Source organism: Cupressus sempervirens, chromosome 6 (genome assembly GCF_028749045.1).
Source record: "Cupressus sempervirens isolate cs-2001-9-10 chromosome 6, ASM2874904v1, whole genome shotgun sequence".
Classification (NCBI taxonomy): domain Eukaryota; kingdom Viridiplantae; phylum Streptophyta; class Pinopsida; order Cupressales; family Cupressaceae; genus Cupressus; species Cupressus sempervirens.
Window position 1 is genome coordinate 116,180,414 of NC_143123.1, and position 13,261 is coordinate 116,193,674.

Sequence of the window (13,261 nt, forward strand, 5' to 3'; positions counted from 1 at the left end):
GACTAGGGGTCTAGGGGGCAACGCCCCCAGCGGGATCGAGGGGCAGCGCCCCTACGGGGTCCTAGGGCAACACCCCAGGTGCGCTCCCTGTTGCAATATAGGGCGGGGTCGAGGGGCAACACCCCTCGCTGCCAAGACCAAATTAGCACTCTGAAACCCACACAAAACTACATGGAACACACTATTTCTGTCATTTTCTTCCAATTCCACACTCTTTCTGGCAACTGCTTATGTATACCCTTCCCTTTGGCATCATGCATTACTCATTCCGAACTGTTTCAATCTGTCGTCGTTCTTTTTTTTTCTTTTTTTTTGCTCTTCCACTTCCTCTTTCCTGTAGACTTGCTTGTGAATCAGCTATAACAATTCCTCTTCCTTTCCTGATACCCTTTGTACGGCTGTCCCAGCTTCTCCCTTTCCTCTGGTCACCAAATCTATCTAAAATGCTTTTTGATCCCACCATACGGACTTTATTCTTCATGAGCCTTCAGTACGGATACGCTTGATCTCCCGGGTAAATTATTTTCCAGCCGTACGACTTCTCCTCCTTCCTAGCTTAAGACTTTGTTTCAAGATGGCTTCAAATATCTCTTAAATATAACGTATACATTCTTATATGCTTCCTGCTCCTGTAGCCGTACGGACCTTCTTTCTTCCTCCTACGTACAGCCTTGCTTCCTTTGGTCCCCCAATCTGTACGGATTCGGGCCGTATGGTCCTTTTGTAATCCTTATTCCACCATACAGTATGGTCTTTTCCACTTGAGGTTGTACAGTCTAGCTATCTTCCGTATAGTCATGCTTTTATTCCTATTTAATATTTTATTTTATTTAACATATGTTCTTTTTGGGCCATACGGTCATCTAACTAAGCCGTACAGTCATTTAACTACCTCCATTTTTCTTTTTTTTAGGCCGTACGGTCTTTTCCTCCCGACTCTTCTTATTTTATGACTTACTTTATTAATTTGCTTCTCTTCTATATAATCTCTAACAAGGTCGTACGGGAGACTTCTACTCCCGATTACTTTAAAAATTTGCCTCTTAATGCCTTTACTTTATGCTTCATTTTATCATTTCATACTTTTACATTTTCTCACTTGACATTTTAAAACTATATTCAACTTTAGTATTATACATATATACATTATTTACAAACATCTTTTCTTCGTTCAATTATCTACCCGTGGAGGATCCTTCCTTTCCCTGTATATTTTCAACTTTGATCCATTTACGACATCTGGTATTTCTTTTCCGTCTAGTGTCCACAATTTAATTGCTCCGTTATATCCAACTTTCCATATCTTGTATGGTCCAACCCATTTAACTTTAAATTTTACAGGCCTTATTTCATTTCGTCCATTATACTTCAGTACCAATTGACCGGATTGAAAGTTGTTCAATTTTAAATGTTTCTGACGCCATACCTTCCACCTGTTTTGTGCAACTTCCACGGCCCATGTTGCATAGTTCTTATTCCTTCAGTACGGCTACTTCCGTACGGGTACCGTACCTTTGATTAATGGTATCCGATGGATACATAGCTCTGGTGGCACTCCTTTTAAGTCCTTATACATCCAAGGTCCCGCCTTCAATACTGGGTTCCAATCATCTCCTACAAGAATGTTCTTCAGATTTTCCTCATCACCCAAGTTTATTGTTTTCACCATCGGCTCTTCATACTTCATTGGTTTATCTTTATTGAACGTATGGGCCGGTGTTTCATCCACCTGCACTTCTCCTTCCTTCAATTCACTATACTCCTTCGGAAACTCATTGCTTGCTTTTTCTTCCTCAATGCTCAAGACGTTGCAACTCGGAAAAACCTTATAATCTTCCATTTGGCAGTATAGTAGTCCATTTACGAAATCTAGGTCGTCATCAGTTGACCCTCCTAATCTTAGCACCCCTTCTTCATCTGGTTCCATCCTTTTTTACCCTTCGTCATCATTCTCACCTTTGCCTTCTGAGTCCAACGACGCTGCTTCTTCTCCTACCATCTGCGTATGCAAATCAATTATAAATCTCCTACCTCCTTTCTCCATTGACAGGGTATGCCTTTTCCAATCATGCTTTACCTTAGCTTGCACCAACCACCCCCGTCCCAAGATGGCGTCGTACCCTCTTCTCTTTAGTGGAATGACTACGAAATCCAATAAAAATAGTTGTGTCCCAATTGTTACCAGCTGTGCCATCAATGTTCCCAAGGGTTTTATCCCATGTTGGTCTGCTATAACTGAAAGGTGGGTGGCCTCCACATAAACACAAAATAACCCCTTTGAGCAAACCAAGGATGAGTTGTCAGAAAAAAAAGATCAACCATGAATACCCACACCAAAAGAGTCGAAGCAGAAGTGAATCCCATACAGAGTAGAGGACCATACCCAAACAGTGCAAAAACCACCAAAAATGAAGTAGAGGGCAAGCTGAGAATCGAAAGGATCCCAAACACCAGCCACAACTAGTGGACTGGATCAAGAATCATCGCCTCTCCTATGCCCTCACTGTTACAAGATTCAAGAAGAGTTGGCAGATTAACGGATTTCCGGATGATTGATTGATAAACAGAGGAACAAATGTGTTCCTTATAAAGAATTACAAGGACGTTGTTTCTTTTAGAAACAACGTAGACTGAAGACGGAATTAGAAATAAAACTAGAGACAGAATAGGAAACATTCCTATCTGGACTGAAGAAAAAAGAGACGGGATAGGAAACATTCCTATCTAGACTGAAAGACGGACTACAGACAAGTAGTTGACTATTATAGAAAGTATAAGATATTATCTTAATACCCTCCCTTAATGGTCAACGTATGGATGTTGGAACATTCTGTGATAACTGAGACCCTCCCTGGATCTACAGAATGCTAAAACCAAGAAGCTTTGCCAGAAGAGTGCTATGACTCAAAATAAGTTGCAATTACAAAACTTCGTTTTTGTGGAAAAAACGGTAAAACCCAGAATCTCACACAACCTTGCGTATTACAGACAACTTGAAATGATTTTTGAGGAGAAAATCAACAAACCCAGAATCTCACACAACCTTGCGTATTACAGACAACTTGAAATGATTTTTGAGGAGAAAATCAACAAACCCATAAAAATAGGAACAAATTCAAAAGGCGAAAAATGCAGCTTTGCCTTGATCAGGACCCGGAGAAGTCGGACGCTGCATAACACCCAGAACAAGTTGATCGGTGTTTCGATATTCGAAGATTGCGATGATGCGCTGCTTCCAGGTTCCATAATTGCGACTATTGAATTTGGAATTATGTTCGAGCAGAATATTTGTCAGAGATGCCATGGCACGTTTTTCAATGAAAAACTGTGAAAATCTGTGAAGACACATTCTTCAAGGCAAAAATACGAAAGACCTAGAAGAATCAGAGAATGACCCAAAAGAGAGCTCGAAAAACCCAAAAGGAATCTGCTGTCGTTTTTTTGGATCCGCTGGCTCGAAAATCGAGGTACAAAAATCTAGGCACCTAGAAAAAATGGACGACAACCCAGTTGAGTTCTCAAAAAGCCCACCAAGAATCTGCAAACAAAATATTTTTTCGACCCCAAAAATTAGGGTTTCGAAAAAAAAAGGGCCTGGCTGAAAAAGGCTTGAAAAAACTTCAGATTTCTTGATAAAAATGGCAGATTTTTTTTCAGGATCGATGTGCATGGACGAATGGGGCTAGAGTGTGCTGAACAAACACAGGCAGACCCGAGTTCGAGAATTTCTCTAGGCCGAAAACCCTAATCGGGTTTTAGAGAAATTCAACAGAAATAATTTTGAAAAAATTTAAACAAATAATTTCATGAAGAAATTATAAATTTTTTCGAAAAAATTTAAGTAATAGCTCTGATACCATGTTACAAGATTCAAGAAGAGTTGGCAGATTAACGGATTTCCGGATGATTGATTGATAAACAGAGGAACAAATGTGTTCCTTATAAAGAATTACAAGGACGTTGTTTCTTTTAGAAACAACGTAGACTGAAGATGGAATTAGAAACAAAACTAGAGACAGAATAGGAAACATTCCTATCTGGACTGAAGAAAAAAGAGACGGGATAGGAAACATTAATATCTAGACTGAAAGACGGACTACAGACAAGTAGTTGACTATTATAGAAAGTATAAGATATTATCTTAATATCACCATCATCATCCACTTCCTCTTCATCCTCTGCAACATCAGCCCCCCATGAAACCCTAGCACTGCTTCGCACTCCATTCCTAATATCAATAGTGTTTGTAACAATTTAAAGAAAATTTACACCAAGCATATTTGCAATGATTGAATTGTTTGGAATACATCTTCCAATGTGAATTTACCACTTTTTTGTCTAGGAATGGTAACATAGTCAGCACCAAATCTTCTCTTCTCATCATCAATTAAAATGCCCATGGCTTGTTTCAGAAATCATAGTTTCAATTTGGTTTTGTTAAAACTGCCCTTGGTGCTTTTCTTGTATTTTACATCTGTAATTATAGATCGTACTAGCTTTTGGTCAAACACATAAAATTTCCGTTTCTTCCCCCTTTTAGGATTTTTCTACTTATTCCCTATGTACTTAACTATGCTTTGAGATTTTGTAAATTGACACTTCCCACTTGATAGAAAAATTTATCCTCTTCCACAAAATGATTTATTTCAAATTTTATGCTTTTAATATAGGTTGGTCATGACAAGGATGGACTCCCAATTGGATTGCAATTAATAGGTCAGCCATGGGCTGAGGCAACCCTGCTACGCCTGGCTTCAGCAATAGAGGTAAATGTTCTCGTTGAATATTCAAATCGTTGAAGAAAACCAATTGTATTATTATTTTCAAATATGCATGTAGAATTTACTTTAAAATCAATTGGCAATCATATATATTATTGAGTTTATTTTCAACTTTCAAAAAACAAAGATATTTTCAACTTTTTTTAAAATAAAGTCACAATAGGGTATTCTTCATTCTCCTAGATTCCTTTGTATCATCTTTCCAAAACAAATTCCATGTTGTTTAATCCTGGTGGAAATTTTTTTTGGAAAGAATTTGCTCAATATCTTGGGATTCCTTTTGATATTAGAAAGTGAACTAGAACTCTGTAAAAGAAGGTTGCCTCTGAGGGAAAGAAGAACTGCAGATATGGTATGATACTATCATTTGCCTTATTATTAGTTAGATAGTACTCTCTCATAAGTCTACTATTCAACATTTCTGTTACTTCAACAATGCTAGGGTCTAATAGACTCTTGCAATTATCTGCGGGAGGTTGATGAAAGATCCTGGATAGGGTATTTAATAATTATTTTCCCTCAAGTTTTCTTTGACCAGCAAAATGATGAAGTTTGTATAATATATTTTGTTTTTTCTCTTTTCCATTTTTTTTTGTATTTGGATAGTTTTTTATTTTTTGACTTTTTCTGAGATATGCAATGCAAAGAACTAATAATACTGATCTGAAATGAAAGATTAGAAATTCTAAATTACACCATGGAATAATTCAGATTTTATTGCTGATGTCAAATAGACAGAAGGAAAGTTGTAACAGGATGGTATTGTACCAAAAATGAGTACGAATGAATTTTCTACAGTCCAACCTTAGTCCCTGATTAATTCAGAGAATTCTGAACCTCAAATTTATTTTTGATCTGCACCACTTAATTCTGAAATTGCTGACACCAGCTACTGTACTGGGTGGTACGGCTAGTAAGATGGTGTGGGGGTTTGTCTGCAAGTGTAGCTAGCTGCTGGGACCAGTGTAAACACTTCAAATTGAAATTCAGCAGCCAATTTGATTTAAACCCTTCTATAAATGCAAACCCTGACTGGAACAACAAACTCATCAATGAAAATGGCACCAACTTCCTCCTTGGCAGTGTACGGCTGGTATTATTGACTGTAAAACCACACAAGTTCTCCTGCACTGATCAGATCTTTAATTCTGATATAAAATTGTCTTCTTTTCACCCAATCACAGACACTTCACAAACAGTTCTCAGATTGCTTCTTCAAGCTGATTTAGCAACCAATTCATATGATGTAGACAGGCTGGGGGGATGCCCAATCTGGATGCTTCAAGAGGTTTCATTCTTGAAGCAAAAACCTGCTGCAAACCCTGATAATCAGAGCTTCATTCAATTCTGAGATGAAATAATAGAAGCCTAGATGTCAAAATGAAGGTCCGGAACTTTCTTTTATTCTCCCTCAATGCAAATTGACCATCAAGGGGTATTCCATCATTATTATAATCGGCCCCCTTTATTCAAAATAAAATAATTTGTCTAAAAACCTAGGGAATGGAACCATAGTTTATTATAACTTATTACATTATAGAGTGACCTACAAAATCACTCTAACATTAATTTACTCAATACCAACTTAGGAAATTGTAGGTCAGTCATTAATTAGCATACTTAATGTTAGAAGATGTTAGTAGGGGAGTTGGGTAATTAGTTGTAGCAAAGGGATGTGTCCATTAGTTTACTTAACCAGCCGGAATAATATATAAGAACTGATCCAAGTAAAGAAAGGACAGATTTGTATGGATTATTTTGGAATCAATATAAGAAATCATTTCCTTCACATTGCATGGCATGACAAGAGTTTATTTGTTGTATATTGCATTTGATTCTGACTGGTGGTGTGGTAGTTAGAAGTATTGGTTAAAATTGTAGCACATGATCTCCTTAGGACCATCTTGGCATCACAGAACCAATCTACATTTTTGGCATTGTTGCCTATCTTTGAATCTAGAGGTCCTGTGATCATAACTTCATGACAATGGAGCTGATGTGAGTGATGAATCACCCATTCCAACAACAAGTACAAGTCATAGACAATGACGTTGAGGAAGACGAAGTAACAAGGGAGGATCAATAACACAAGATCTAGTGCAAGCGTGGGAAATTTTGATCGATCAGTACATGCAAAAGGAAGCTTGAGAGAGAGCACGGTAAATGATGGACTTTTAGTCTCATCAATAGTGTATGATCTCCTTGGACAAATACCTTAGTCACTGGCAAGGAACCTAGTACAGTTGGAGAAACAACATGCCAAAGTGCAACGTGAACAATGGAGGCAACAAGTACATAGTAATTTGTTGAAAGGAACCAATGAGAAACACAAGGATGAGATACTTCACGGCATAGAATGCCCAACCAACAAAATAGTTAATGCCATTAATCCCAAAGAAAGACCCAAGGCGATAAACAAAAGACAAAACTAAGGGGGAAGTTGCATTACAGTGGTCGCTACATATCAGAGAGCAAGAAGAGAGACATTACCATCTAAGGGGACCTAGTGAGCTAGAACGAAGGAGTCAACTAGAGTAACCGACCCACTTTGAATCAGAGGCGGAGAACTTGATTGAAACTATCGTAAGGGTAATAGAAATCTTGGCTATTTTAGAAGACCGGAGGAGGAGGTCAGGTGGACAGACCCGAAAACACCAACACATAGAGAGAACTAGACAAGCAACCACGAAAGCTCCAACTGGTCTAAAGAAGAGGTACAAGGACTAGGAGGAGAAATAACATTTCTTGCTGAAAACTCACAATGCAGTAGCCGGCACACTAGAATGGCAGGAATAGCAGAGAAACAAAAACTTCCCAGATTTATAGGCGATGGGTCAAAGGATCTAGCACATTAGTGCAACACCTGCATAGCCATATGGCAAGAAATTGGAGAGAATGATCAAGATGATTGGTTAAGATCAGTTTCGAACACCCTGAGGGGGATTTCCACTGTCTGGTATACAGAGTTGGAGATTGCCAAGAAAACATCATAGAAGGATCTCAAAACAATCGTTGAAGAATAGTTTAGATTATTACAAGATGACGATGAAATAGTCACTAAAATATATAATTCCAAAAAAGGGAAGAATGAATCAGTACAAGCTTGCAGTCAAAGACTAAAGGAACTAATAAGCAAATTGAAGAATGAACGAGCTAATGGATTAAAGAAATGGTTGTTTATTGAAGGATTAACTTCATCCCTAGAGCAAAAGATGAAGGTAGTACCACCATCCTTGTACCTAGATGCCTATACACGTGACATGAACATTGAAAGCTAAAATCAGACCTCAAAGGAAGGAAGCATGGGAGTGATACAGGCAACATAGAAGGAGATAATGGAGAAGAATCCAAAACAATACAAGTTGTCCTCTATTTTATGTCTGTTGGGTGGATATTTTGCAACTGACAGTTTTGGGTAAAAATCTAGTCGCAAAATAGGATGACCAACCGCAGCGTGTAAGACAGAGTCTCTCCTACTTTAAAGGGAAGGCTCCCCCTTCTCACTGTTCCTTGAATCAACCCAAGATAAGCAAGAAGTCGAGAGATTTTATAAAATGGGTGTTACCAATATCCTTTCTTCTTATCCTTCAAGAAAGAATCCACTTACTCGTGGAGCGAGTAATGGGCAGAGTGAATCTATAACTGCACTCCTATCAAAGCTAGAAAGAGTGATACCGATAAACCTTCACTAACTCAAAGGCTAGCTGAAAATGTACCAGTTTTGCTCTAAGTCTAGTCATACTTCTATATGAAAAGTTTTACAATTAGGGCACAAACTCCTAAAAGTAAGAATAACTTAACTATTTTGTGAAGTAAGAAAGAAATGTAAGCTACAGACAAAGCTTCTAGCTATACACTTCCACAATTGCTCCTAGTCAAAGCTCTGGCTCCAATTGCTTCTTAACTCTTTTATATTCAATTCATGAGATACAATTACTAAGAACACAAGATAACATGAATCCAAGATAACTTAGATGAATTATAGAAAAATCTTATAACTCACACAAGCAACAATCTCAATCAAAGTTAAGTCTCAAATGCTCCTTTGTATTCACTTTCTCTCAAAATAGTGCTATACAAAGTTTTGCTGGCACAATTTCTCCAAAGCTCTCTTGCATAAAGATAAAAATGATTAATGAGGGGGCACTTCTTTATATAGGCACAGTAGGCACTTCTTTATATAGGCACAATAGTTGAGAAAAAGGTGGAGAAAAAAGTGAGAGCAACTCAACCAACTTTGATCTAGTCTAACTAAAAGAGAAACTATAGGGTTACATGCAACTCGCACTACATCTTTTACATACACATGTAACTCACATTACATGTAATTACATCTTTTTCATGTAATATGTCCTCTTAGACCTAAAAAGAGAAATAAAAACAAAAACAACAATCTTAAAGATTGTTTCCAGTGCCTTGAATTTAATGATGATATCATGCACTATGGGAAGATCAACAATTTCCATGGTTTTTGATATGGCTTTGATCCTTACTGCATTTGCATATGCTGATTGTACAACCTTGGAATTTATTGCCAGAGAATCTAACAAGTGTTTTGTCAAGGATTTATACAAGACAAACTTGTTCATTGTATGCGAACCAAAGTCTTCAGAATCTACATCAGCATTGATCTTGATTGTATATCCCAAGCTTGTTTACCTTATGGGTAAAAAGATCAATGCATATAGATAATAAACAAGAACAACAAAACTCCTTGTATTATTCGCATATGCCAAAGACATTACATTATGCTCATGATGATGATTACGATGATCCAAAAGGGTGTATAAATACTTTCCAAAGAACCTTCCTGAAGGGGTCCATCGGCTACATGACAATTACCTAAGGGCCCGTTGGCTACATAAAAAGAACCTTCTCAAAAGAGCTCGTCGGCTACATAACAATTACCTTCCTGAAGGGACCCATCGGCTACTCAATATTTACCGATGACATTATCCCCCCCAAAAGAAAAAGTCGTCTCGGAACGACAATTACAAAATATCCGAGACAGATTAACAAAACGGAATACATTAATTGACTAACTACAACAAGATAAATCTATTTTTGTCACACCACTTTCTCCGTCATCTCGTGCCTGCACCAAACTGGTCTCTAAACCATGTTGCATCTGTAGCCTCTACTAACACAATACTGTCTCCTTAATCAAGTTGACCTTGATAGCCACCCATGTCGCTTTCTTAGCTTCCAACTCCTAGGTACCTTGAGCCAAGTGTCGTTGTACTGCCTTAAACTAGATGATCAGCTCCTCCCGAGCTCTCTATGCATCCATCAAAACAGCTTCACGTCCAACACCTACTCCAAGCATATCACCTCTCTCAAAGGGCTTGCTCTGGTGCTCTTTCTACCTTTGGTACACAGACACTTTATGCCTACAGCAGCTCTAGGTCTCATCAATTGGTCACACTTCCCACGACTAATAACTGCACCAACTAGGGGCCAAAGGGGCATCGCCCCCAGCAGGGCCCCTCGGGGTCTTGGGAACCCACACAAAAGTGCATGGAACACACTATTTTTGTGATTTTCTTTCGCTCCCACACTCTTTCTGGCAACTACTTGTGTTTTACTACCTGTTTATGTCTTTCCCTTCCCTTCGGCATTATACATTAATCATTTTGAACATTTTTTATTTGTCGTCATTTTTTATTTTTATTTTTGCTCCTCTTCTAACTGCTTCCTTTTGCCTTCTCAACCAAATCTTCAGCTCATCAACTCTAGCTTCCAGTAGTCAAATCCCTTGAAACTTATGTATCCTCCATGATTTAACACTACTTATTAATCTGATGGCACGCTCACCAAACAAACAAGATTCGAGGGCTTCCATACGACTAATTCCCTTCTTCCAAAGATTATACAGACTTCTAACACCGTACGTCTTGTTTCCTATGTGCAAGCTACATTTGCCATACGAGTAAAAGATAAACTCTTGCAACAACTCCTTGTCGTACAGTGGTCTTTGCATTCCTAAACCATCAACTGCTTCTGTTGGTCTTCTTATTATCCTTCCCCAAGATTGTCATACAACCCATTAGCTATTCCTTTCAGAAAATCGCCATACAGATGCATGAAAAGGAAGTCGTACAATGCTGTTTTAAAGTTCGTACGGTGACAAGAGTAAAAATCTCGTACTTGAATTGGATGCTGTACCAATAGTCGTACGCTGATAATTTCAATATTTTACCCTTATGAAAGCTTTCCTCAAACCATACAAAGTGAAACAGAAGACTGAACCTCAAATCTGTACCGAAGCAAACCAAATCTAAAATTCGTACGGTGGCATCAAAAAGCTTAATCTCCCAATTTGTATTGTACCAAACAGAGAAGCCAATTCCAAAATCCGTATGCCCAGAGAACTTTATTTTTTCTAAATCTGTAGACCAACCTTTATCCTTCGAATATGTACGGCAACCTGTATTCTTCAATTCCGTATGACAACTGGGAACGTGAACTTCTAAATTTGTATGGGTTTGTGGGTGCTAAGACTGTATGGCTACTGGATCCACCGTATGGTGTCTTTTAGGACACCTTAACTTACCATACGACAACTTCATTTCCTCCTCTTTTTTTCTTTTTCTTTTTTTTGTTTTTTCAAAAAAAAAATTAATTTTTTTCTACTAGTACTCCTTGATATTCACTGATGGTGACTTAGGTTGTGCGTGATATATTTTTAACTTACATCCGTTCACTATTTCCAAAACTTCCTATCCATCCAGCATCCATAACTTGATTGCTCCATTATCACCTACTTCTCGAATCTAATATGACCCGACCCATTTGACTTTAAACTTGCCTGGTTTGATTTCGTTCTGTCCATTATACTTCAACACCAGCTGCCCTGGTTGGAATTTGTTCAATTTCAGGTGTCTATCATGCCATGCTTTGCACCTATTCTGTGTCACCTCCATGGCCCATTGTGCCTACAATCGTCACTCGTCAAGTTTATTTAAGTTACACGATCTCTCCCTCCGATTTTCCATATTGCCCAGTTTGTTTTCAATACTTGGTACTATGACTTCCGTCGGCTATCACTCCTTGCTGTCAATAACTGTATTCTTGATTTTAGAACCTTTACTCGATAATGTTGAAGCTTTTATTAAACCCCTCTTTGTTTCCTGTGCAGATTGTATGATGTGTTTATATCCATGGTTTGACATAACATTTTCTTTCCGCGCGGTCTGTTCACTGTGTTCCATACGGTGGGATCTTTCTTTTTTCCAGGTTCGTACTATATGTTCTTCCCTTCAACTTCAGCCGTAACTGCCTTTCCTTCTTCTGCTTCTCTATATTCCTTAGGACATTCATTTTCCTCTTCTTTCTCACCTTCGTCAACCCTTAACATATTACAGCTCGAAAAGAGCTCGTAATCCTCCATCTGCCAGTGGAAAAGGCCATTCACCAAATCCAAATCATTGTCCATCCACCTTCCAACCATAGGACTCCTTCTTGATTGGGTTCCAATTGCTGCTTTTCGTAATCCTCGTCTTTGGAATCAGATAAGAGTGCTTCCTCGCCCACCATTTGCGTGTGCAGATCAATAATGAATTTCCTTCCTTTGCTTTCCAGTGATAATGTGTTTTTCTTCCAATCATGCTTGGCCTTTTCTTGCACAAGCCATCCATGGCCCAGAATAGTGTTGTATCCTTTCCTCTTTAGTGGGATGACGAAGAAGTCAAGCGGGAACGGTTGTGTTCCAATCGTCACTAGTTGTGCCATCAGGACACCGAGAGGTTTAATGCCATGTTGGTTTGTTGTAAGCAACTGGAATGTAGGTGGCCATAACGTCGGCTGCCCCAACCTCTTCCAAGTATCCTCTAGTAAGACATTCATGCCGGACCCTCCGTCCACAATTGTGTCTGTCAGAACAGTTCCCAAAATTTTCATCTCAACGACTGTTGGATGCCGTCCAAATGTCAGGGCTAGCAGCATCGGATCCTCTATACATGCTCCACTTTCCCTCTCCTTTCCTTTTTTTGTTGGTACTTTAGCAGCAAGAGCAATGTTTGTGAGTGCCGATCTGGGCTAAGGCATTGTGAGAAATAAATCGTTTATCTTAATGGGTACCTCAATTTGCATTATCTGTCGTACAATGTTCTGTTCCGCGTAGTGATTAGTCGAGGTACCTGTGGTGTCCCTCAAGTGTGTTTGCTCCACCTATGTCACTTTGTCAATTTCTTTCCGTACTTCCTCCAGCCTCTTCTTTTCTTCCACCGGGTCGAGTCAGTTTTGCTTGTTTGCATGTCATTGCCAGCACCTCCTCTTTGTCCATCCTGATGGTGATCAGATTCGCTCTTGACTTTGGGCACTTGGCATCCTCATGATCTCCAGGACTGCACCATTGGCATAATAACTTTGGTGTGTTTTCCATTGTACAATCTCGGGCAAAGTGGCCCCACAAATTGAATGCGCGGCATTGTGCCATTGGACGACCGTTTGCATCATACTGAATCCAACTGCGGCTCCCA

The 13,261-nt window shown here is 38.9% G+C and overlaps 1 protein-coding gene across 4 annotated transcripts in view; it reads left to right on the forward strand.

Annotated features, from left to right (window-relative positions):
* The window catches only part of FAAH (fatty acid amide hydrolase), a 239,329-nt gene that overhangs the window by 197,642 nt on the left and 28,426 nt on the right, over nt 1-13,261 (forward strand). For 3 of the 4 annotated variants that reach the window (XM_089786972.1, XM_089786973.1, XM_089786975.1), the window contains one exon: nt 4,671-4,766. The exons of the other annotated variant lie outside the window; for it this stretch is intronic. In XM_089786972.1, the coding sequence (XP_089643098.1) occupies nt 4,671-4,766 (96 nt within the window). The remainder of the gene's footprint in view (nt 1-4,670; nt 4,767-13,261) is intronic. 4 annotated transcript variants of the gene reach the window in all.